Below are 26,630 nucleotides of genomic sequence, written 5' to 3'. Positions count from 1 at the left end.
ATAGGGGTTTTTTTCCCTTACAAATAGTACCTGAGGAGGGTGATGATAAGTATCAGGTGTGTGTAAAGATAGATGAATTGAGTGTGCCATGCAAAAGCCCATAATAATATCATGGATACTCTTGAAAATCAAAACATGATGTCATTTATGAGTTTGTCATAAACATCTACAAATTTTTCTAGTGGTTTTGTTATCTAAAGTGCATAATGTATTCTTATCTTCTAGTCTGAAAAATGTAATGCTTTTGGAATTAGTTGTGCCTCTTTATAGAAGCTAAAACTTAATCAAATAGTTACCAAAGAGTCTGGTATTCTCTACCATTTATATGTAAAATAATATAAAAATATCTCCCCCTATGAAAATAGGCAATCAAGTACAAACTAGCTTAAGCAGCAAACAGGACTTAATGGTTCCACATAACAGTAAAGTTCCAAGGTCAGACAGCTTCAATGCAGAGACCTTGCTCATGCAGTTTTCTTGGTTTTGCCCTTCATTTATTATCCTTAGACTTCCCTTGTGGTTCCAAAATGAGTCTCCTAAGAAGGTGGGGTTCATATGTTCTGACTCAGAGTTCTGCATCTGCTCACTGACTGAATCCCCCTGAACCCATGTGAACAAGGAACTGCTACACATATTTATGTAAGACTATAAGAAGCAGGAGGGGACTATTCTGATTGGTTGGTTAATACCAGCTCAGCATCCTGGATTATAGTCAGTTCAATCCCACCCAAAGTAATGGATACCATACAATGGGGTGGGGGACTAGGGATATAGCTCAGTGGTAGGGTATTTGCCTCCAATACATGAAGTTCTGGGTTCAGTCCCAAGCACTGCAAGAAAACAAACAAAAATCAAACAAAAGAAAATGTGAGTTCTGTAAGAAAGGAGGGAAAAGGAATGATGGACACTAGGAAGAAAATGTCCACTCCAGGTGGATTTGTTCAATTATCACCACAGTTTGTATGCTTTCTAGGCAAATAAACTATGAAATAGGACTTCAGACAGAAAGAATCCTTCCATTCTAAAAAAAAAAAAAAAACTAATGTAGAAATAATCTATGAGTTTATCAGAAACAAGTCAAGAATCAAACAAGCAGGAATTTCAAACAAGAAAAAAATGGTAATGGTAGTGGTTCTGACTCAGCAAATAACTGAGAACTTGGATGAACCAGAGGCAGTGCTGGACACAAAAAGATCTTTTTGTTATTTTTATACACTAATTGTACCTTGCCAGAAAGAAAGAAAGAAAGAAAGAAAGCCAATCAAACAACAACAAAAAAAATTAACTTGTTTTCCCACTATATTAAAGATAAATCAAAGACATAAATAATAAGAAATCCTAAAATGTAAAAAAATTATCAGTGCTGAAACATTGAATATCAAAGTATTCAATATCATTATAATGCAAATAAATAGATAAGTATTATGATAGTCCAAAAAGCATCAATAAAGATTTAAATAAATAATAATATGTATGTAATTTCTCTTAGACTCTTAGAAATAATGACATTTCCCTCCAAAATATTAATTACTACCTTTCTCAATCACTAGAAATGCAAGCACTGCAGGTTATAACTTCAGGTTAAAATAAAGTGAAATAAAAAATGTAGAAATACACATAATATATATTAGCAACAGTGTCATATAACCTCATATATTATGCTTTTACTTTGGGGCTCAATTCTCTACTAAATCATTCTTCAGTGATAAGATCCCCCAAGTCTCCTCTGTCATTATTTAATATAGGCATCAGATTGAGCTCAATTTGGGATTGTTTTTTCAATTATATAATACAGAGCAACTCAACCCCAGACCTCAGGGTGACACTGAATATACAGCATGTAGAACTCATCATAACAATTATTGTCTTCAGAATGTAAGTAGCTCATATCACAGATTTCTAAGAAAGAATAACATGTATTTTATTTATAAGGATAAAAAGTAGCAGAAGCGTACATGGGGCCAGCCAGCCACACAGCTGACTCTGTATCAGCAGTGAATACATGCTGGGTTCCCACTTTCCACTTTTTGTATTTCCATACTGCCCTCACACAGCCACACTCTTCTCAGATGATCATTTTGATTAAACACTTCACCTCCCACAAAGCAATAGTGTGCAAGGTTTATATAATTAATGTTTTTCAGGGGCTATTAGAGCCTTGTTTGAAAGATGTCTTTGAAGAAGAAAAGATTGTTGATACTAAGATGTCCTGGATTTTTTATCTTTATCAGACTCCTTCTATGAGGACAAGCTACATAAATGATAGATGGGACAACTTTTATTCCGCAGTTACAGGTGCAAAACACTGCTGCAGGACTCAGGCAAGAATGTGTTCCTGGGCAACATCTGGGCAACATACTGTATAAACATGTATACTGTCAGTCATTAAGAATGCACCTATAGAACTTCATAGACCTCAGACAATCTTAATTCCATCCTGCTTACAGTGTACTTTGTGCTAGAAAAGTTCAAGGCACTTTGCAGGCACCATAATTTAGCAAAGTATGAAATGAAAGCTACACAGAAAAATTTAGGTATTATGAAAAATTAAGACATTACCTTTATTAAGCTATTAATCCAGGCAAAGTTGCCATTAGGTGTTACAAAATTTTCCTATAAACAGTCTACTTTTTGTTATTGTAATTTGTGAAAAAAAGGAAAAGGAAATTGGCCTTTATTGAGTATATACAACCAACCATTTTCTGCTAGGAGTTTTGTATTTAACATATTTATATTTAAACAACTCCGTGAGGTATATTTTTCAGTTGAGAAAATCGAGAGAGAAAAATTAATTTCACTTCCATAACACAAGCTACTAAATGATACCACCAAGAATTAAGCCCAGGTCCACATGATTACAAAGTTAATATTTATTCCATTATAAATACAAAAGGAAAAGAATAAATAACACCAATATAATAGTTTTTTCTAGTATTTTATGCAAAGAAGCATCATTGACTTTTCCAGATGAGCTATTCTTGGAATAGCCATGAAGTTGTCTCATACCATATCAATCTTCATTTCTCTTTTCCAGTCCTGAATTGTAGAGAACACCATTCAATTCAGCATTTGGTTTTTCTTTCTTTTTTAAAATTAATCGTTTTTATTTATATATAACAACTGAATGCATTACAATTCTTGTTATACATATAGAATACAATTTTTCATATCTCTGGTTGTATACAAATGCATTCACACCAATTCATGTCTTCATACACATACTTTGGGCAATAATGTCCATCACATTCCACCATCAATTAATAACCCCATGCATCCTCTCTTCCCCTCCAACCCCTCTGCCCTAAATAGAGTTCCTCTATTCTTCCCATGCTCCCTCTCCCTACCCCACTATGAATCAGCCTCCTTATATAAAAAATAAAAAATAAACATTTGGCATTTGGTTTTTTGGGATTGGCTAACTTCACTTGTTAGAGTCTGTAAACAGTCAGGACGAGACTTCAGAGCCGTTGCTGTTTCTGCTGCTATAGCTTAGGCTAGCTGCCTATAGAACTTACCTGGACTGTGATTTAAGCTAGCTGCCTACAGAACTTACCCAGACTGTGATTTACCTGGACTGTGAGTTAATCTATTGAGACACTGCTTTACCTGGACTGAGACAACAAACTGTAATCTACAACAAATTGTAACTTGGTATCTTTGCTAAGGGTGTCATTGCTGGTATAATTTTCCAAGGGCTTCTTGCATGGAGCCATCAATTGACTTGGTATTGTGGCATTTTGTATCCTCCCCTTCTACTTGTAGCAGATTATTTATGGTGTTTGTGTAAAAACCACTATGGTCGTTATTTAAATTAAACAAAAGGGGGAAATATTAGAGTCTGTAAACAAGTCAGGATGGCGCCTGGCATTTTGCCAGAGAAACGTTAGAGTCTGTAAACAAGTATGGATGGCGCCTGGCAAAATGCCAGAGGGAATGGTTTGTGAAGTAACAAAAGCGAACCATTAAGTGTGGAGATTCCTTATGGGTTGACTGCTGTATCTAGTTTATGCTAATTAAGATAAGCTATGTGGAATGTATAAATACCACTCCTGTCCTACAATAAACGGCTCCCTCTCCTGCTATATCAAGGTACACAAGTTGTTCGTCACCCCTCGGTTATTTTGCCCAGCCAGCCGGGCTAGGACATTCACTTAGCATTATCTTCTCTAACTCCACCCATTTACCTGCAAATGCCATGATTTTATTCTCTTTTATTGCTGAGTAATATTTCATTGTGTATACATGTCACATGTTTTTTTATCCATTCATCTATTGAAGGGCAACTAGTTTGGTTCCAGAGTTTAGCTATTGTGAATTGTGCTGCTATAAACATTGATGTGGCTGTGTCCCTGTAGTGTGCTGTTTTTAAGTCCTTTGTGTATACACCAAGGAGAGGGATAGCTGGGACAAATGGTGGTTCCATTCCCAATTTTCTAAGAAATTTCCATACTGCTTTCCATATTGGTTGCACCAATTTGAAGTCCCACCAGCAATATATGATTGCACCAATTTGAAGTCCCACCAGCAATATATGAGTGTACCTTTTCCCCCACATCCTCACCAACATTTATTGTTGTTTGTATTCTTAATAGTTGCCATTCTGACTGGAGTGAGATGAAATCTTGGAGTAGTTTTGTTTTGTATTTCTCTAATTCCTAGCAATGATGAAGCTAGGAAATCTTGGAGTAGTTTTGTTTTGTGTTTCTCTAATTCCTAGCAATGATGAAGCAATCCTTAGCAGGAAGAGTGAAGCAGGTGGCATCACTATACCAGAGGTTGAACAATACTACAGAGCAATAGTAACAAAAACAGAATGATATTGGCACCAAAAAAGACTGGTAGACTAATGGTACAGATTAGAGGAAACAGAGACTAACCCACAAAATTATAATTATCTTATATTAGACAAAGTTGCCAAAAACATGCATTGAAGAAAAGATGGCCTCTTCAACAAATGGTGCTAGGAAAACTGGAAATCCATATGCAACAAAATGTATATTTAGGCTTAAAAATCAAGTTAAAACGAGTATTTGGCAAAATTATTTCATGGCTTATAAGAAGGGAAAAAAAAACTAAACTAAAAGCCAGAAGGAAAATTGTCAAGGTATTAAAGGTGATTGTCTTTGTCAGGTTTAAATAAAAAGATAGATGTTCTTATTCTTATTGCTAATGGAATTTACTTTTATTTTGCAATGAACGGGTATTGTTATAGTAATATAAAAGTAATTTTAAAAGCATTTAAATTTGGGTTGGAGTTATGGCTCAGTGGTAGAGCACTTGCCTAGCATGTGTGAGGCACTGGGTTCAAACCTCAGTACCACATAAAAATAAATAAGCAAAATGAAGGTATTCTGTCCATGTTCAACCAAAAAAAATTTTTAAAAAAACTTTTAATTTTAATTTTAAAAAATCAAGGAACTTGGTTACCTGCTTTCAGGAGCCAGGTTTGGTTAATCAGCTATCTCCATGACTTTCCATGTTTCAAATGTTACTAAGCACTTGACATACATTATTTGATCTGTTCTCTTACCTATTGATAGCTATCAATAACTCCATTGGATGAGGTCCCACTTCAGAAAAAGTGGCATGCTCAAGGTCATGCAGCTAGTGGCAGAACTGAGTATGACTGACCCTTTTGCTGTTTATTCCAAAGTTTATGTTCACAATCATAAATTGGAGCCTGTTGTGAGAAGAAAGGCTTTTTGAGAATAAATCCAAAAAACAAATTTCCAGATAACACATACTTTTTAAGAATATGTTTTGATTTTCCAAAAAGCACACTTATAAATAGCCTTTGTGTATCACTTCTACCTGTTTGCCCTGTTTTTGTCTGTGCCACATGTATTATTCCTGAAAGCCATGTCCAGTCTGGTAGAAGCAATGGCTCAGAACTAGATTCCTTGGATAGAATCTGACTTTGCTTCTTAAGATCCATAGAACTTTGGACCCTTAAATTTCACTGGGTCATATTCCCTACCAGTAAAATAAAGCTATGATTATACCTACCTCAAGGAGTTCCGGGGAGGATTAAATAAACTAATCCACATAGTGTTTTTTGGATTAAACAAATGCTAAACACATAACAACCATGGGTTTAATAGTATCTGCTATTATCATTATTAACATATTCTCTGAATAGTAAATTCCCCAAGGGCAAGAATCACAAATTCCATTGCTTTTGAGTTTTCCAAAGAGCTCACTAAATGATTGATCAGTAGATTAGAGTCGGAAATATAGTAATTTCTAAGGAAAGATTTCAGTGCTGCAAATTAATCTCTCTGATTTGACAAGAATCCTACCTTGTTAACCTTTACTGACTAATAGGAGCTTTGTCTTTATCTATCTGCTCTGCAATGGACTACTAGAACAAGTCATACCTTCAAGTTTGTCTTGCACTTCTCTAGTAAGCATTAATGCTGCTTATTTATTGAATATTCAATATTTAAATGCAAGTAATTTTAATTTCAACAAAGCCTTGGGGGAGGGGTGTGAACCTCTTTTTTTTATCTAAAAAAAGTTAAATGACACAGGAGTTCTAAAATCCTTGAATGTTTATTTATGACATTTCAAAGAAAGGTAATTGTAACCTCTTTTGTCTATTTCAGCAAGAGAGTAGCAGGACAACATCATGGCTTAATATTTCACTGAAGGTATTTACTCTGGATAAATCCAGAGATAGCTCCCAGAGTTCCTGTACTATATGTTACTTTGAAGTCAATGAGCTGAAAATATCACTTTAGAAAGTTCTATTAATCATTGAGAGTATAAGTGTATTCTGATTTTAAAAACAACTTGACAATCTCACAAAAAAAAATCCATAAATACTGATGTGCAAGTCATGGCATAATTACTTGAGTACTCCATAGAGCAGGAAGTGAACTTTTTTTTTTCATACAAATTGGGTCATATTAGACAAACCCAAAGAATCTAATTAAATTCAATGAGCTTCCCAAGGGCTCAGTCCACAGTCCTACCTGACAATATTTCTGTTAGTCAGCTTTCCATCACTATAAAAAATACCTGACATAACTTACAACGGGAAAAGGTTTATTTGGCTCATGATTTTAAAGGTTTTATTCCATGGTCTCTGTTGTTTTGGGTCTGAGGCTACAGAGTATTATCATGGCAGAACCACATGGTGGAGTTTGTGTCATAGTAACCAGTAAGCAAAAGATAGCAAAGGGTCTGGCTTCCAATATCCCCTTCAAGAGCATGAACTCAATGATCTAATTTCTTTCCCCAAGGCCACACCTCTTATGGGTACCTCTACCTTCCAGTAACATCAAAGGCTAGGGACCAACCAAGCCTTTAACACCAGGTCCTTGGGGGACATAAAATACCCAAAGTATAGCATCTTCTAATGACAAAATGTCTTGCATTGAGAAACAAAGAATATAAAAATTTCATTTCTCAAGACAAATTATCCTGAAATTTTTCCTCTGCTATAATGTTTTGATTTGAGTTATAGACATCCAGAACAAGAAAGAAACTTGACTAAAATAAATGAATGCAGCTAATGAATTATGTTCTAAAGCCTCCTGTGAATCTCTTTTCTTTTAATTTTTTTTTTAGTTGTAGATGGACACAATACCTCTATCTGTTTTATTCATTTTTATGTGGTGGTGAGGATGGAACCCACTGCCCCACACACATGAGGCAAGTGCTCTACCAATGAGCCACAACCCCAGATCCTCCAGTGAATCTTAATTTTTCTTTAGGTGACTACCCAGATCCTCCACGATTTGCCTGCAGCCTGACTCATTTCCCAAGGCAACTCTCTCCCCTCCACTCACTTTCCTTCCATTTCCCTGATTCCAACTAAGCACCACCCATCTTTGCCTAATGATCATTTGCACTCTTCAGTCTGTGAGTGCAAATGATGATCCCTATGTCTTTACAAATGCTGATTCTGCTCTAAAAAGGTCTATTTAAAGTTGTAGCTATTTTGTGCATCTTTCAAGGACCTGCTCAAATGCCACATTTCCTCTTTACCCCATGATAGTACTAAAGGATAAATAGGTGTAGATGCTCACCTCCCATAATGTTTAAGAGCACAATAGATATAATATCTAAGTAAAAATAGTGTGCTTGTTACATAAATGGAGCTTGAAAACAAAAATCCATGGGCCATCCTCCTCCTTCCCACAAGATTACTGTCTCTAACCCTACACAAACATTTTAGAGCTGCCACTGCTGAAATCTCCCTTTTAAAATAAATCTTTTCTTTCTTTGGGTCCATAACATGTACTTTTCTGCTTACTTTGGCCTTGAGTACATCCCATTTTATATACCAGTTGTTTGTTTAGACTCCCATATTATTTTCCCTGCTATTTCCAGAGAGCAGGAATTGAATCCTGTTCATCATATCTCGCCCACACTACTTAGCAGGAAACATTGCTCAAAGTAGGTGGTCAGTATCTTAATGGCCTGGAAATGAGAATGAAGAAATTAAGAGAAAAATTAAGCAATGACTAATGGAAGTTAGTCTTATTACTTTCAAGTATACACACTAACAGTTCTGTCAATGATCTCTGCTTATAACCTCTTTCATTTTTAGATCATTCCCACCCTGCCACATACTACACAGAGTTATATCTATTTAGTCTCCACTATAATGTTCTCAAACTTCATTTTAAAATAAGAACAAAGTGTTTCATTGTTAAAATTAAAGTATGGACATTCTTCTCCAAAGTCACACTCCAAAAAACATGAATATATGGTTAACATCTAAAATTCTTTTCAAATATTTTTATCTCATCTAGAATCTCTACACACAAGTATATAACTAATTATGCAATATGTCATGGTTCATGCAAAGAGGACATGATTTTTCAAGTGTTCCATCTGAACAGGAAGAATTACTCTTCCAACTCTCTGTCATAACAATTTTATTCCCATTATCCTAAAAGGTACAAAATACTAATGTGTGGCTTTAAGGGTATACTTTTTAAAACTTCATGAAGAAACTTCTCTAAAATGTAGTCAATAGAATAGACAAAAGATAAGGTATTATTTTATTTTACAGTTTTTAAGTAAATTAAACTAAAATATAATGAATACAATTCTCAAAAATTAATACCCCCAAATATATTAAAATCAATAAATCCCATTTGCAAATGGTTTTAACTCCAAAATGCAGCAATTTTCCTGAGTTAGTTATAGGCCTGGCCTTTTATATACCAAAAGCCAAGTCATGTCAATTATAAAACCTTTAATTATTTTGTGCTTTTTTTTAAAAACCTATAGTTACTTCTATTTGTAGACAGAGGTATACATACATGCCTACATCTGTAATTTCTTTGTACTCTATTTTATAATCACATTTTGTCTTTCAGATTTTCTTTAATGTTTCCATTGAGACTGTTATTCTAGGAAAATCCTGATAGCTGGGCTTAACAACAACAACAAAATCCTCCAGCACTGTGAGTGCTGATTCATAATTCAATAATCAGATTAAAAGTGCTATGGAAACAAATGTCTACTTTTCTTACATATTCAAGGCATACTGTGCTGTCCTTTCTCCAGGCTGCAGCTGAGCTTAGTTGCTCTCTGTTAAGGAGCATTACATTCTGTTTTCAAAGAGTGCACTGCAGTAGTGAATATTGAAATCCCTCAATCAACTGCTATTTTCTTTAAAGTATTTATTTCTTAGAAAAGACATAAGCTATTACTTTAGACCCAAATCTACCTCTAAAAAAGATTTAGTTCAATATTCCCAACATATTATTATATTATTAAATCATTTTGAAAGCTAGCATGACAACAACAACAAAAAAACAGCTGTGCTTTTAACCTTTTAATCAATATATATTAAGAATTAGTTAAATTCTTACCTGGTAGAATAAATTTAGCCCTGTCAAGTAGGGGAGGGGAGCTTGTTATTTTTCTATGATTCTTGGACAGTATATATTTCAATAGGTTGACAAATCACAAAGGTCCAAAAATAGCCTGTATTTTTTTCCACAGTAAATCTAAAATTAGCAAATTCTTATTTCTAATCTATTCTGGTTTTCTTTTTTTCCAGATAGTTGCCTAACAATTTTAAAATAAGAGGGTATAAAACTGTACATATCTAATAAAAATGTTCCAATAAATGTATTAAGAAAATATAAGGCTGGGATTGTGGCTTAGAGATAGAGCGCTCGCCTAGCACGTATGAGGCACTGGGTTTGATCCTCAGCATCACATAAAGATAAAATAAAGATATTGTGTCTACCTATAACTAAAAAATAAATATTTTTTTAAAAAGAAAATATAGATGTTTATTTGCATTCTATGGGCAAATATGTTTAGTCTTAAAACTTTCCATAGTACTTGATATTTCAAAAATATCAAGAGTGTCTCTGTAATGCCAAACAGATTGAGAAATCTCTCATTGAAATTTCTTTTTCTGTTTGAAACTGAAAGCAGACACTTTCTTACTGAGAATTCACATTTTTTTGGAACATGTGAGACACTGGTCCTATTAATGTCGATTAATTAATTTTGACAATTTAGTGGATGGTTTTTTCCACCTATTAGGAGAAAAACTATTGTTTTCATTTATGCATCAAGTCAATTTTATTTTTCCTGTTGTAATTAATAGAGATATTTTCAAGATAATTTTTGACAAAGAAAGTAATTATCTTAAATAATTTTCAAAATCTGTGACCAAGACAATCATGTAGTTCTTTTAGTATTCAGTGACTAGATAAAGTTTTTCTTTTGTGAGAAACTATGTGCTTCTAATTATATGAATATAAAAATTAGAAAATTCACTCTTTTTTCTTTTGATTTGGCTTTCAGCAAGCTCAGGGCTGAACTAAGGCCCCATTCTTAATATATGTTTTCCTCTTCATATTTAAGTATATTCTCCTCATCTTTTCATGGCCCTTTAATTCATGGTTATTTGTATTTTATATCAATATATCTAAACTCTATAGTAAAAAGCAGAGGGTTCATTAATTTTAACAAAAATATTATTCCAAACCATTTATTATACCCACAATATGCCACTCATTATTCCAGAGGATGAGGATACCATTAGTTAAAAGATCATTTTCATGACAGAAGAGAATGTGTTTTTCTATATCCTTAAAAGAGGGGAAAAATCTGCCAATCAAACAATTTCAAGAATATGGACATTTAAGGCTTTCCTTAAAAGAAAACCCTGCCAACATAAATTTAATCCTCATGAAGAGTTCAGTTAATACAGTGTGTTGATATCTTCTGGCTGCTATTTACTGGAATATGGAAAAATTTACTTGCTACACAACCTCCTTTTCAGGGTCCTACAATAAAACAGTCTTCATCCTTGAACATGTGCTAAGCACTAATAACAGCACTAATAACACCATGAAATAAGAGCTTTTAAATAAAATTTCCCTTAATGCAGAGATCAATTTAAACATTGTAACTTCCAGGAAAAGAGTATTTGGGATCTTAGACATCCTTTCTCAGAATATTGGATATAACAAATAAATAGCTCCTAATGGGGAAGAAATAATGCAGGACTGTAGCTGACTTAGTCGTGAATATTGTTAAAACAGGTAAATCAGCTCCTTAGAGATGACCAACCTTGAAAATTTGGTGGGCCAAAATTTATCCTTGGTTTTGAGCTTTGTTTTGCTTTACTGGCTTGCAAATTTGTGTCCCACAGTGACCCTAGACTGGCCTGTCTCCTGCCAGCATGATGTTAGGAAAGGTATTGAAATTCACAAGGATCTTACCCTTGGCTTCCACTTCCCTGGCTCAGCATTCTCACTCATTTTAAGGCGTTGCCAGCTCAGCATAGCCATGTATTCAAGGAAGACCTCCCAGCCAGGCCGCCCACAGATACACTTGTGCTTATCACCTGCCCCAGCAATTGCAAATAGACTAGCACTTATCAGAGGAACCTGTTTATCCTCCCTATGTGGGAGAGAGCCCTGTAAATTATTACATTTCAAAAGGTGTAAAATATTGGACTTCTCTGCTTGAACTATGTGCATTTAGGTTGTAGAAAGCTCTCTAAATAACAGAACTGCCCTGACTTCACTTCTCTCAAAACTACCTTCAAACATTTTTAAAGTGATATGCCTTTGATGGCTTTCTGAGCCAAATGCTGGGATACATGACATTTTATAAATAATTTTAAATAGTCTCAAGGATTCAGAAAAGCCTCAAATAACAAAGTGTTGAACACGGATCTTAAAAAAATCAGAGGGCTTTAATGAAGAGAAAAGCAGACCAAAAATAATAAAAAGAGAACCCAATTCATTCCCAAAATTCCAGAAGATAATTTTTAGAATTACAGTAAAGCAATCACTTCCTTGGTTTGTACAACAAAACACAAACTTTGTGGGACAAGATAAGACTTGGTCAAGATTGTCAAATGTATCAATATGGATGCGAAAACTAACTTCATAATAAATGAGTAGGGGGAAAGTCTTCCGAGAGGAATTAGCAAACCATTGAATTGGATATCTTCTGATCAAATTTCACTGGACATACCATTCTCAGGCCACTAAGATAGTTGAATCACATAAACACAAAACACGGGCAAAGGACCAATTTCACGAAGGCCACAGTCTCCCTTCCTATATTCCCTTTAGATCTGTCGTCCTGGCCTTTCATTCTCAATAGCATTTTGTTTCTAGGACAGTCCTCCCCCCATCACTACCACCTTATCCATCAGTCTAATTATCTCGTTATTCAAATCTTTCAAAAAGAAAGAGAGTAACTGCAGGTTACTTTCTCTACTCGCGGGCATCTTTTTTTTCTAGTCTTAGTAAGCCTTCAACTAACTTTCCCTGAAAAGGATGTCACCGAAGGGCAATGAAGCTTAAAATCCCGCCATTCTCTCATTTTCTCTCTCTTTTCTTTCTGTCTACACCACCCAAAACTCCTTACTCCGCCCCCCACCTCCAATCCGCGATTTTTTTTAAGCATGCTGGAGGCTGGGGTCTTTAAGAGAACTTCCTCTGTTTCTTCCTCTAACCCAAGACTAGAGGGACAGGAGAAGGACAAGGCACCTAAGGGGACAGACAAATAAGTTATTTGAGGGGAATAAAAGATCTAATGGAAAAGTCGCTCTAATTCTGTATTAAGTATTTTAAAAATAAATGAGCGTACCTTTTCATAGAGTTCAAAATGCTGTCTTTTGCTCTAAGCATTCTTCTTTACCAGATACAATGCCTACTATATACTGTTCTAAACATTTTAAAAATATGACCTTCTTTGCTTTTATTTACACACACACACACACACACACACACACACATACTAAATCCGTGTGTGCTTTCGTCCCTGCTGTGTTTTTCTTTATGACACGGTACAGCGGGTAAGTCTTCAAAGACAAATATGGAAAAACTTTAACCAGTTGCTACTTTATTGCAAGCAAACCATTTCCTTCTGCAATTTTTCGCAATCATTATAATTAAATACACTAGTCTGGTGGGGGGGGACTTAGGTTTTTTTTTTTTTTCCCCAATTATGATTTTAGGTTTTCCCTCAGGCGTTTGGAAGCGCCCGCTAATTTGATCGCGTGGCAAATGTTAATTGCACTTGTAGGCATTCTGAAAAACGTGCAGCCCTCACCCAGAGTTGTGAAGGCTGAGCTCGCGAAGACCAGCCGCCGAGCGTTCACCTGTGGTTGGGGCACACTGACCACTCCCGCGCTCAGTCTGGGGAGCTGGGGCCGGGAACCTGTGTGCACTGGGCTCACCCTCAAAAGGACTGCGGGGACCTGGAGCGGGGGTGGCGTCGGGGTGCTGGCCTACTCTGTTCTGAGCAACCGCTCTCAAGCAGCCTGAGCTACCGCGGACAGAGACCCGAAGTCCCACGCAGGCCGGGCGCACGCTTGAGGTTGAGAGCCGAGATGGAGAGTGACGGCCACCCGGGGACCCGGGGCCAGGCACTGACCCGGGTCTAGCCCTACCAGGCCCCACCCGCTCCACGCCGATGGTGTGATTAGCCCGGGGTTACGTTTCAGAAGGCAGAATGGGACGTTTCGGATTTCTGTTCACACGGTTATTGAAGGCACCGCTTCGGGGACCGCACAAAAGAAACCGAGGCAAATGGGGAAGGAGTTTTATGTTTTAATCAGAGTTTAACACCTACACTGCGGGTCCTCTACGTTGATCCGGTTCCTTCCTGCACTCCCTGAGAGCAATTCTTGCCCGGGTTCAGTCTTTTCCTGTCCACATCTTTTCCTCTACTCCTTCCCGACCCTACAGGTCTTGTATTAGGAGAGAATGGACTGTTAAAGAGATGCTCTAGGCAGAGCCCAGAAAAATATAAATCCGTAAGTGGCGCAGGCACGTGGTGAGTGCAAAATGCCCTTTCTCAAACGCTTTTTTTTTTTTTTTTTTAAACCACCAAGCACAGAATTGTCCCGATGCTAAGCGTGGAGTCTCGGGCTGGACCCCAAACCACACGCCGCCCTCCACCTGGTACCTAAGCGCCACGGAGGGTGAGCGGACCCCGGTGTCTCAGGTTCGGTCCCTCACTTCCTGCCCTCGCGGAGATACTTCAGCGTAGCCGGTTCAAAAATTCCACTAAACGCAGAAAAAGTAGCTTAAAAACATAATTTGAAAGAAGAGGTGGAGTCCTAGACAACCCACGTTGCCCGTGTACTAAGAACTACTGGACATGAACTGGGAATTTAGAAAAGAAATTGAATTTCCAAGCACGAATCTTCACGTCTTGAATCTCATTAATTCGGTTGCTGCGATTGCACACGCCAGGGAGGTTGAGGAAGAAGTTATGCACTTATTTGGATTACCCAAGCCCAAGAAACTCGAATTGGAAATCCTAAAGTGTGTCCTGAAATCCCCTCTTCCTTACTCGAGTCCTTCCTACCATCTGAGTAGACAAAACTCCAGCCCACGGCGTGCTCAGCCGGGTCTGCTAAACAGTCCTTGTGGCCAAAGACAACAGGGAAATAACTGAGGGACAGCAAATCGGACATCAGTCGGGCCCTCTCAAACCCTCTGACTGCCAGCGGTTAAGTACCTGGTCGGGGAAACTTGCGTCTTTATCTGTCCACAGCTCAGAGGCCGCGGAAGTAGCCTCAGGAGTTGTCAGAGAGAAAAAAGCAACACTGATTTAAGGTTTTCAAAAACCCCACAGGGCAAATGTGACCGCTGGGGTCAGCCAGTCAGCAGTTTTGTTCCAGACAAGGGACAGCCGAGCGGGGCGGTTCGGTTAAGTCACGGCGCCTCCCGACGTCACACACGCTTGTTCACACTCAGCCACGCGCTTGGGGTTATTCTTTAAACACAGAACTAAGACTCCCTGGGCGAGACCGCCGGGAGCTGAGGAGGGCCGAAACCCCAGATCCAGAGCCCGCCCCTCGCCGGCTCGCCTCCGCCTCCGCCGCGCTGGCGTCTGAGACCGCGCGCTCACTAGCTGGAATTAAGCAGCCCGCGCTTACGCTCTCCGCGGCCTCTCCCAGCCCGCGCGCTGCTCAGGGTCCCAGGTGCGCGGCGGCCGCATTCCCACGCCTTTGCCAGAGCATTGAGGCGGGCATTGGCGAACGCGGCCACGCCCTCCTACCCCAGCCAATAGCGGGCCACGCCGGCCCCCGAGGAGGCGGTGCCCGGCAGGCGGAGGGGTGGGCAAGCCCGGGGTGGGAGAGGTGACCCCGCCCGCGCGGGGGGGCGTGGCCGGCGCCGGCTCTTGCTGCGGAGAAGGGTTGCGGCGTGGGAAAGAGCCGCGAGGAGCCGACCGCGCCGCCGCTGAAGCCTCGCCTGCAGAAGTCCCGGGAGGGAGAGAAGGAGGAGGCAGGCGGGGAGGGTGTTGCACCCCGCTCAGCGTCGGTGATTCCGGCAGGGCTGCGCCCGGAACGGTCTTTGCCGAGATGAAGCGCCCTTGCGAGGAGACGACCTCCGAGAGCGACGTGGACGAGACCATCGACGTGGGGAGCGAGAACAATTACTCTGGGTGAGCGCGCGCTGGGCGCGAGCTGCCAGGGCCAAAGGGTGTCAGGGAGCTTCGGGCACGAGGGTTTCTTGGAAATCCCGAGGCTTCTGTCTGCAGTGTCCTGCTAGAGAGAATAAAGTTTTGCCGGAGAAACTTAAAGTGGTGGGCACTCGTTTAGCGTAAGTTGGGGTGGGGCGAGAATTGTGGGTTTTCTCTCCAGGGGTGGGGCAGAGGACTGAGGACGCGACTGAACCGGAGAGTGCAGGCGTTGGCGAGGGAGGGTCCCAAGCTGTCAGCTTTGGGCGAGCCGATAGGCACGTCCGGGCAACTGGAGATGCCCCCGCCGCTGAAGCTGTATTTGGAGGCAGTTCCAAAATAGCTCAGGAGAAGAGAAGTAATTTAACTTTTTATTTTTAGAGAGGTTTGGGTTTTGGAGCAATTAAAACAATCTTCGATGTCAAGCCTAAGTAGCTTGAATTGTGCAGGTTAACCGTGAGTGATTTGTCTATCAGGCGAGTGAGTGACAGATGTAAGGTTCGAATCTGACATTTCTTTGACTGATAGTTCTTAAGCCTGGAAAAGATCGGCATTATGATCACAGAAGCCAGACCTCTACTTTCCTCTGACAGAGGGAGATTACCAAGGCATTTTAGAGCCAAGGCGGGTCAAATGATAATTGCTTCTAATTGGCATCCCCAGAAGCACCTTAATTATTTATCTGCAGCTGTCACTCAAAGAGTGAAATTCTTCCTGCCTTTGGAAAACTGTTTTTTTTTTTCCACATTCTTATTCTAAACAAATCAGAGTCAGGAATCAGCAAAAGCAACCATACTTACATGAAACATTTACAAAGTGTCTTCTTATTAAAGTGTTGTGTCATCTTTAAAAATGAGGTCTGAAAAAACGGAAGATGTCACGTGAAAGGTGAAACCAGTAGAGAAGGAGTGAGAATGAAGGGGTTAGTTAATTCAGAAATAAGATCCAGAAGTGAGAAGGTGAGGTAATAGGAACCTGGTGTGTGCAGTATTTCTGAAATGAAAGAGAACAAATAACAGGACCTGGGGAATTTGAGCCATAAGGAAGCATAGTATTCATGAATTATGAAGAGAAAGAGATACAAACTAGAAAGGAGTGTGAAAGTTATGAGACCAAATAATAATTTTAATTTTTAACATAAAAATGCCTTTTCATTAGTAAACTGAAGGTGGATTGCAGCTTCTGGAGATTTAAGCTTAGTTTGAAAGCTGAGTGACACCTATGGTTTCGTTTTCAAAGTAAAGCCTTTACCTAGTACTAAGCCTAACTTTAATTTCGCTGTCATTACATATGTAATTTAGGTTATTCTTTGGGAATGTTAATGTGCAGAACATCAAATTTGTGGGGTTTTCCCCCCCTGTTTAAGATACTCCTAATTGAAGTTTTGAAATAGTAATAACTTCTCTACATTTTAAAGTTTGCATCTAGGGGCAACAGTTTGATGTGTGATAACTATTTGATAGTGCTGTTTCATATGATCCTTATTTTTGAAAGTGTTATTACTTTGTTCAGTGTGTCTGACAGGAGGGAGGACCAATAGAAATGGCATCTGGATTACCAATGAAATATCTTTCAAAGGCATAATTCCTGCCTGAAAAGAGACAGAAGGGCCCAAAGCAAGGTTATTAGAAGGGAAGTAAAAACTAAGAATAAAATAACACAGGCATGAATTGTACACTTTGAATATTTAATGGGTGCCACGAAGTACCCAGTAGAAACCATTGTTATGTTAATGCAGCACCTGACATACTCTTCCTATTTCATAGGCAAAGTACTAGTTCTGTGATTAGATCGAATTCTCCAACAACAACATCTCAAATTATGGCAAGAAAGAAAAGGAGAGGGGTATGTGATTTTTTTTTCTTTTTATTTCATGTAATCCAGCCTAATATGTAACAGTTGTGTTTTTCCATTATGAGTAATTTTATCATTTATGTATTCATAAACTTCTGTTGTTTTGCTTTCTTTGAGATAGATTATAGAGAAAAGGCGCCGGGATCGGATAAATAACAGTTTATCTGAGTTGAGACGACTGGTGCCAACTGCTTTTGAAAAACAAGTAAGCTACCCCCCTCACCCCCAAAGCCCAAAGAATCTGATTCTCTCATCTGGGAATGTGAGTTTCTTGTTAAAGCTCATTAAAATAATGGTGTATGTGCCCTGATCTGGCACAGAGCAGCTATTTCAATAAAATGCTTTGTTGTGGCAAAACTATTAAAAACATAATCCATCATGAAGTTGAAAAACATTTCCATTCTTTAGCTTATTTTCCCCTTTAGGGTAACAGTGTTCATGCTTTCTTCTGTTCTTTCTATGAACACCAGTAGTGGTTTTGTTTAAAACTGTGCTGTATGTAACATTCTTCAAAACATATATGTGAAATATCATTTTTTCTCAAACTACTAAAAAATCTTTTAAATTAAAAAAATAAATAAAGCCCAGGAAGTAACTTTCTAGTTCTACTTCCTAAATAATACTACTAATACAATTTATTTACCAAGCCTCTTGCTTTCATTTTTAATCGCTGGGTTAATAGAATGATGTTTGATTTGGGGCACATTTTGGAAAGTTGGCAAAAATCAAATTAGTCATAAATGCCTCTTTTCAGGGTTCAAATATTCTTTTACAAAAACCAATTTTACTCAGTTAGAAAAGCAGAAAGCCAAATGTTTAAATCTTTCTTTGTGGTTTAGAAAAGCGACGTTTCTCTGGCTGTAGTGGCTAATGGCACGGATTTCTAAGAGCATCTTTCAAAGGATGTGGCATATGTCCTTGTTGAAAATATTTTCAATTGAATTCCAAGTAGGGTACCAGAAAGCAGTTGTTTGTTTATTCCATTTTTTGTTTGTTTGTTTACTTCATGAATCCACAAACATTCTAAAGCAAGGCCAGCAAAGTCCTTGGAGATTTTCCAGAAACTATAGTTTTTATTTATTGGTCACTTTCACAGAAACTCCTTGTACATCTTCATGGAAAAGTTGAACACTGACAGAAATACAGGATATGATATGCTATTGATTATGGATCTTTAAGAGAAAGACACCCAATTTATATGCTGAGACTGTTTTTGTTTTAAATACAAAAATTATATGTTTGATTAGTAGCATTTTCAATGACAAGGGTGCAAATTAAAATGTCAATAATAAATGTTTTTAAAATTTTGAATATTGAAATGTCTATAGTTATGAGGAACAGTCAGTTTGGTGTGCCCCTCCACTCCCTTGATTGGTTGGAATTTTTTTTTCTCCTTAAATGTTGACTTAAAACAAACCTTAAGAACAAACCTCAGTTGTTTGGCAGCTAGTTACCATAAACATAAGCTTTCCCATTAGCAGGGTTTGGCTACAAACCCTAGAGAGCTGGCCCTGTCACAATATGATTAGAAGAGTGTTTAAACTTTAGAGTTAAATAATTCTAACACTCTTGCCATGTCCTGGGTGCTGATAATTTTTACAAAACAAATAAAGCATAGAAACCTGGAATAAACTTTAGAATCCTTTAAAAGAGAGAGAGAAAGAAAGAAAGAACACATTGGTTTAATTATTTAGCTCTTCCAGGAAATTAGAAGCCACCCACAGCCCCCTGAGACAGTTTGAGGTGGTATATTTGTATTTCAATTGATTTCCAGGGGTTGCCTTATTTTAAAAAGGGGAGCATAAAAATACATTTGCAAGACAAATTTTATTAAGAACTGTTTTTAAAGGTTTAAAAATCCTTAAACATTTATTATGCTTCTTAAATAAGTTGTAAATATTCCTTTTTGTTTGTGATCATGAAATTCACAGTGACACCTGCTGGTAACTATTAAGGGATAAAAAAACTAATTTTTTTTTTTCTTGGTCTGCTACTGGTGGTCTTTATGAATCACCTTAAGGCTTTATCAGAATTTTCTGTTTTTTTTTTTAATTTTGTAGTTGTAGATGGACAGAATGCCTTTATTTTATTTGTTTATTTTTATGTGGTACTGAGGATCGAATCTAGTGCCTCATGTATGCTGGGCAAACAGTCTTCCACTGAGCTATTTTCTATTTTTGACTCATCTACTTTTAGCAATAATTTGCTAAAATCCTGTCCCCTTATATTCCAGAGTTGGTATTCAACTGATCTATACTCCATCATTATATGAATATTGAATGTTTTCTAATAAAATATAATATTAACCAAGGTAGAAATGAAACACAAAGTTTGACATTTTTGCAATTTTAATACATTTTTGGAGTGATCTTAGGAATATAATTATGATTAAAAATCATTTATTTGATGTCTTCTTTTGGTCTTTAAAAGTTAAAATGGCAAGTGCCTATTATTAGGTGTTTCCCTGTAAAGTTTGGAAAGAATTCAGATTTCCCTATGAAGATAATAAATTTAGAATTTTCTAGTGAGAGGGAAAATTGAAACTATAAAACTAAAATCCATCTGTAATGTTCCAAGTTAATTTGTGAAAGACTTAGGAGACTGTATTTTTTTTTTTTTTTTAATGAAGGGATCTGCAAAGTTAGAAAAAGCTGAAATATTGCAAATGACAGTGGATCATTTGAAGATGCTTCAGGCAACAGGGGGTAAAGGTAAGTTGGTGGCTTTGTTTTTTATTCCCTTTCTACCTTTCTCTTTTCATCTTTCCCTCTAATATTGTAAGGAAGTCATAGTTGAACTGTTCTTTAACAAGCTGAGATAGGCGGCCCCAGATTAAAGCCATGGAAATCAATGCTAATGGCAGGATTGAACTCGTGGGAAAGAACTTCTGTAACAAAAGAAGCACTTGACCCTGGGCTTGTGTTTGCTTTCATAATACTGTGGGAGTAAAGCTTCATTCACAGCAGCCTGGTCAGAGATTTGTTTGGGATTTAAGAAGCGCACGCTGGAATCTGTACAGAAAGACAAAACAAACACACAAACATCCAAATATAAACAGGAGGTTAGAAGCAGTACTTCTTTCTTGTTCTTCTTCCTCTTCCTAATTCTTCCTTCTTCCTTTTTCTTTTTACTTCATTAAATCAAGGCCAGAACTCAAAATCATGTAAGAATTGTAAAAGAAGTAACTAGAATTATTTTTATTATTGTTTTCAGAGTTTAGTTGGTCTTGGCTTTAAACTAAACAAAACATTTGAAGTTCAGTTAGGAAATGTCTATATTAGAAATTATGAACAAAGTTGACTCATAATTGAGCAGACAGGAGTCTCCTCTGGGCCCAGTTCCCTAGAGAGAGATTCTCTGTACTAGACAGTACCTTAGGAAAGAATTTTCAAGGGATCAGAGAAGGATCAGTAGTATCTCAGGCTAAAAATAGTAAAAGCTACAATATCATTCAGATTTCATTATCCCCTTCCCCAAATATCACTTGATGGATGACAGCTTTAATTTTGCTTGTTTGTAGCTTTTTCATTCTTTGGAAGCCTTTGTTATTCATCTCATCCAAGAGTGTTATTCAATATATTTGACCACTGAATAGAGAGAGGGTACTATAAGGAGTTAAGTGTTAAACTAAATACTGGAGGCTTCCTGTGCTCAGCATTAGCCTTCTACTAATAGCTATTATTTCTCAATCAGGGCAGAGCAAGTCAATGGAGGGAAATGACTTTTTACCAGTCGGAGAACTGGTAGATTATTTACCCTGCCTTTAACCATCTTTTATCTGTGTGAAGTACAGAGTGATTATTAAGTTCACACATTATGGCTTATCCAGGTTATACCTTCCCAAGAAGCCATCCCAAATGAATAAAGAGTAATATTGGATACAAACATTTCTTGTAATATAAAGAAGAGAAGTGAGTTAAATTATAGAAAGCTAATGATCCAGCCTAGCTTGGCCACTGCCTTGCCTTTGACTTCCACAGAAGTAATCTGCTGCTCTTTGAGGCTTCCGTTAGCAAGATGAGCTCCAAAGACCTCTCCAGCATCATGGATGTTTCCACACCTAAGTCTCAGAACGTTGAGACTGATTGAGCTAGTGATGGTACAGAAGAAGTGTAATTGCTCTCCTTCCCTTGACATTGAAATGTTATCAGGGTTTCAAATATTTGGCATGAGTTGTACTTCTAAAGAGTAATATTGTTCTTTGGCTTCATAATAAAAGCTGAGTTCCATCTTGGTTGCTATTCATGGCTACCTGAACAGTCCTAAAATTCATCCTGGAATAGTTTGAGCAGACATTTCCAAGTAGGCATTATGCAAATCTCCTGACTGCTGGGTCATTAGAAAGGTCATAGAACAGGAGAATATGTGGGTCTTAAAGAAGGGGGACTGGCAGTTTGGTCTTGCATAATTAAAGACTCCCAGCTATCTCAGAATGTCAGGGTAAAGAGCATGGACTCTAACTTGGTTGTCTCTTCCTGACTCCTGGCCTGACGGTTTGTTAGCTCTGTGACCTGGGATAAATTACTAACCCTTGCTTAACCCCAATTTCATCATCTGTAAAATGAAGATGTTTGTTCATCTTACAGGGTTGTTGTGAGTAAATGCACTTCAAGACTTAAAGTCCATAGAATCATGCTGGCACACAGCAAGGTTATGGACATGTGTGCTATGTTGGCCTGAGATCCATTCACAGCTACTCATCATCATTTCTCTCTTGCATTCAACAACAGGATAGGAATTAAATAGTTTGTATTTTGTAGGATGCAACAAAAGACTCAGCCATATACAGCAATTTAGCTGGCAATCCACAAACGTCACTTACTTCGTGACCACAAATAAAATTTCTCAGAAGCTCCTGGAGTTTCAAATCTGTTAGTTCTTTCTTTATAGTCCATCTTGATAATGTGGTAGTTCTAGAGAAGATTTGGTAGAGTCACCTAAATTTCTAAATCTTTTTGGGTTTCTAGAACCTAATCATTACCTTCCTCCTCCTCTCATGGAAATCAAAAGACTGCAAAGCCCTGCAGAGAACCCTCAGAACTGAAATGTGAAATCTTTTCATGGAGACATTAGGAGCTTCTCCTACTAACCCCAGAGGCTTTGTTGACTAGCTGTGCTAAGGTCTTGGGATGATAGCTAGTTTTGCTGCCTATCTTCCACAGTCCAGGATATTCTCTTGTATCAGCATTGTGCTATTGTTTCTGTTTTAATGGTGAATACATTTGCCCCAAACATCTTTTTTAAGACTTCCAGGTTTCTGTTGGAATTCTAGCTTTACAATTTTGACTCTATGTGACTACTCTTTTCCAAAATACTTAGGTTCTAACTTAAGTTAGTCTAATTTTTAGTAGATGATAAACAGGTAATACTTTGAGCCAAAACCATAAAAAGATAATATAGTAAATGCCTTAGATGAAATTAATCTTATTTCTCATTCATGTATACATACATCCAAAATGTGAGTACAGTAAACTTCTAATTAGAAAATTACTTTAAAAAGAAATTGCAAATTAGAAAGAATCAGAAAAGGATATATTTGGACAGGCTGGTGATCAAAGAAGGTGCCATTCCCCCCCCCCCCAAAAATATCTATTATCATGCCCTTAATTGGCACTATAACAATCAGATATCACTATTTCCTATAATGTATTATCTCTGGATAAAAGAAGACTTATAAGGCCCAACTTTAGCTATTTTTATGGTAATTACCTACAGATATGGGGTGTTGGGGCATATACACAGATACAATTAATACACATTTTTCCCTTGGGCAGATGCCACATAAAAGTCAAATAACCAACAAAGGAGATACATATTTGAACTTCAGAAAAACAAAGATTATACAATAGTAATCTCATTTTACTAGAACACCCTTGCATTATCTGACAGAAAAATCAGATCTTCAAATTAGCAACCAATTAAAAAAAAAACCTCATTTTGTTTTCATTCAATTCATACAAAATAATGATAAGATGTATTCACTTTGTTGATTAAAAAAAGTGTGAGTCAAAAAGTACTTATGAATTAGTGAAATTATAGCACATATCTACAGAAAGTCCTCAAACTGCTAATTTGCACTTTACAGATGTTTCAGATAAGCCCTGTAATTTCTAACACTTGGGACAGAGGAGAGAAGCCTTTTAGAAGCCTTTTCTATTTCCATGAAAAAGTTTACTGGGGAATGTCATTATCTCACAAAGCTAAAGAAGAGACACCTTTTTTCTTTTTCTTTTTTTTTTTTCCCCTGGAAGATTTGAAACAGGGACATTATTAATCCCCCGCCCCTAATATTTACTTGCAAGAACAACTGTGACACATTACCAGTGCTGTCACACATGCAAGTTTGAAAGCATACTTTATTCTACAGAAATTAAAACTATAAATAACTGGAAATATTTTCAGAAAAGATTGTCGTTCTACTTAAATATCCTAAGGGCATAGTAGGACTCATGTAATCTCATTTTGCTCCTCCTTATCTTTCCATCTCCCCACCCCCACCCCACTCTCCTCAAACCGGTTTTTAGGCTACTTTGACGCCCATGCCCTTGCCATGGACTTCATGAGTATTGGATTCCGAGAGTGCCTGACAGAAGTGGCCAGATACCTAAGCTCTGTAGAAGGCCTGGACTCCTCAGATCCACTACGCGTGCGCCTCGTATCTCATCTCAGCACTTGCGCCTCCCAGCGGGAGGCAGCCGCAATGACATCCTCAATGGCCCATCACCATCACTCCCTTCATCCCCATCACTGGGCAGCAGCCTTCCACCATCTTCCTGCGGCCTTGCTCCAACCCAACGGACTCCATGCCTCGGAGTCAACGCCTTGTCGCCTCTCTACAACTTCAGAAGTGCCTCCTGCCCATGGCTCTGCCCTCCTCACGGCCACATTTGCCCATGCAGATTCTGCCCTTCGAATGCCATCAACCGGCAGCGTCGCCCCTTGTGTGCCACCTCTCTCCACCTCTCTCTTGTCCCTCTCAGCTACCGTCCATGCCGCAGCTGCAGCAGCCACTGCAGCTGCACACAGCTTCCCTCTGTCCTTCGCGGGAGCATTTCCCATGCTCCCCCCAAATGCAGCTGCAGCAGTGGCAGCAGCAACAGCAATCAGCCCACCCTTATCAGTGTCAGCCACGTCCAGTCCCCAGCAGACAAGCAGCGGAACAAACAGTAAACCTTACCGACCCTGGGGGACAGAAGTTGGAGCTTTTTAAGTTATGCTTGAACTTCTCGCAATTGTAATTGAATGTTCTTCATTTCAGAGTCGGCTTAAAACCTCTGCACCATGAAGGTAGCCATACAGATACCTACAGATCCACAAAGGAACAATAAAGCTATTTGAGACACAAACCTCACGAGTGGAAATGTGGTATTATCTTTTTTTTCTTTTTTTGTTTAAGGCAGCTTGGTAACCGAACCGACATCAGCAACTTTTGAAAACTCAACACTTGTGTCCATTAAAAGTTTCCTGAAAAATACATGGACTATAACATTCAGTTACATGTGCATCTGCACAACTGAATTGGGGAAGAAAAATGTCATGACTGAATTCTCTGGAACCTAAATGGGGAAAAGAAATCCATCTTTCATAAGTGCCTGAGCTAAGGAAGGTTTTCTTCTGAACATGCAACATTGCACAAGAAGAGTGTAGGCATTAGGTTAAGAAAGGAAAGGAACAGAAGTCTTGCATTAGGCTTCAGACAATGCCAGAATATTCTGTTGAAACCAACAGTTTTTATTGGTCAAAAAGATTGCTGCAAATTATTTTCAAGTTGAAAGACCTAGTTTGATCTTAGTTTGCTTTCTTTGTACAGACTTGCCAAGCAGTAACATTTAGCAGCGATTTGGTAGAAACAATTATTCCATCAGAACCCAGATTAACAAGCATTTCTGCTCTGCCTGCAAGCCCCCAGGCAATTTTTTTAGATGGTTCAAAATACGGTGCTTCTTTATATAAACCTTACATTTATATAGTGCATCTAGAAGCAATTGCCTACTGTGTGCCTACCAGAGTCCAATTCATGCCAACTTGGAAACCCTCCAGTTTGCAAGACTTTGGATTAATTTATTCAGTTTCATTTGGACTATTTTTATATATTTATCCTCTTCATTTTCTCCACATAACATATAACATCTGATCTTGTCACCTTTTGGGGAGATGTATTTCTGGAGGTGATGAGAAAAGGAGAGAACATTGGGAAGAGAAAAACCACAGTTTTAAAATATTCTTGCTCAAGTTAGTGATCACATTTGATCCCAAATCAAGATGAATGTATGCAATGGGATGTACATAAATTATTTTTGCCCATGGCTAGACTAGTACTATATAATGCTGTTTTGTTTTTTAGATTTTTGCTTAATGGCAAAATAATCTCTTAATACATTGAAATTGAGCACGTGAGATTTTTATATTTGAAAGATAAAAACACAGCATGTATTATTATGCACTTCATTTCTCTGCTGTGTGGAGAAAGCAATAAACATTATGAAAATGTTAAACATTATGCAAAAATACTTTTAAATATTTGTTTTAAAATTACTGTACCTAGTCTTTTTCGCATTACTTTGTAACCTCTTTCTATGCAAAAGTCTACATTTCACTAATTAAATGAAGTTCTTTTTGACTATTTTTATGTGGATGATTTGATTTTCAGATGGAAAGTTGATATGAATTTCAAGTGAGGCTTTCCTTTACATGGCTTTTCTATATATATTTCAAAATCATTTGGTATAATTCACAGCTCACTTGAAATAGCATTTATATGAGTTTATAAGTCATTTAAACATAGGCAGAGGAGACATTTGGAGGCAAGAAGTGTTTATTTTCCTTTGCCGTTTAGTATTAACCATAATTCTTGGTAA

General features: G+C 37.9%; 1 protein-coding gene across 1 annotated transcript; it reads left to right on the top strand.

Moving 5' to 3' along the window:
- The first annotated feature begins 15,643 nt into the window (after positions 1-15,643).
- Hey2 (hes related family bHLH transcription factor with YRPW motif 2) lies at positions 15,644-26,304 on the top strand. Its single transcript, XM_076859768.2, has 5 exons — positions 15,644-15,903; positions 17,685-17,763; positions 17,894-17,977; positions 20,402-20,483; positions 24,297-26,304. The coding sequence occupies exons 1-5, from the start codon at positions 15,821-15,823 to the stop codon at positions 24,980-24,982; spliced, it is 1,014 nt and encodes a 337-aa protein (XP_076715883.2). The 5' UTR covers positions 15,644-15,820; the 3' UTR covers positions 24,983-26,304.
- The last annotated feature ends 326 nt before the right edge of the window (positions 26,305-26,630 follow it).

This window comes from Callospermophilus lateralis, chromosome 6, assembly GCF_048772815.1.
Source record: "Callospermophilus lateralis isolate mCalLat2 chromosome 6, mCalLat2.hap1, whole genome shotgun sequence".
Taxonomy (NCBI): Eukaryota; Metazoa; Chordata; class Mammalia; order Rodentia; family Sciuridae; genus Callospermophilus; species Callospermophilus lateralis.
The sequence above is the reverse complement of the archived record's forward strand: the minus strand, read 5'-3'. Positions and strand labels throughout refer to the sequence as shown.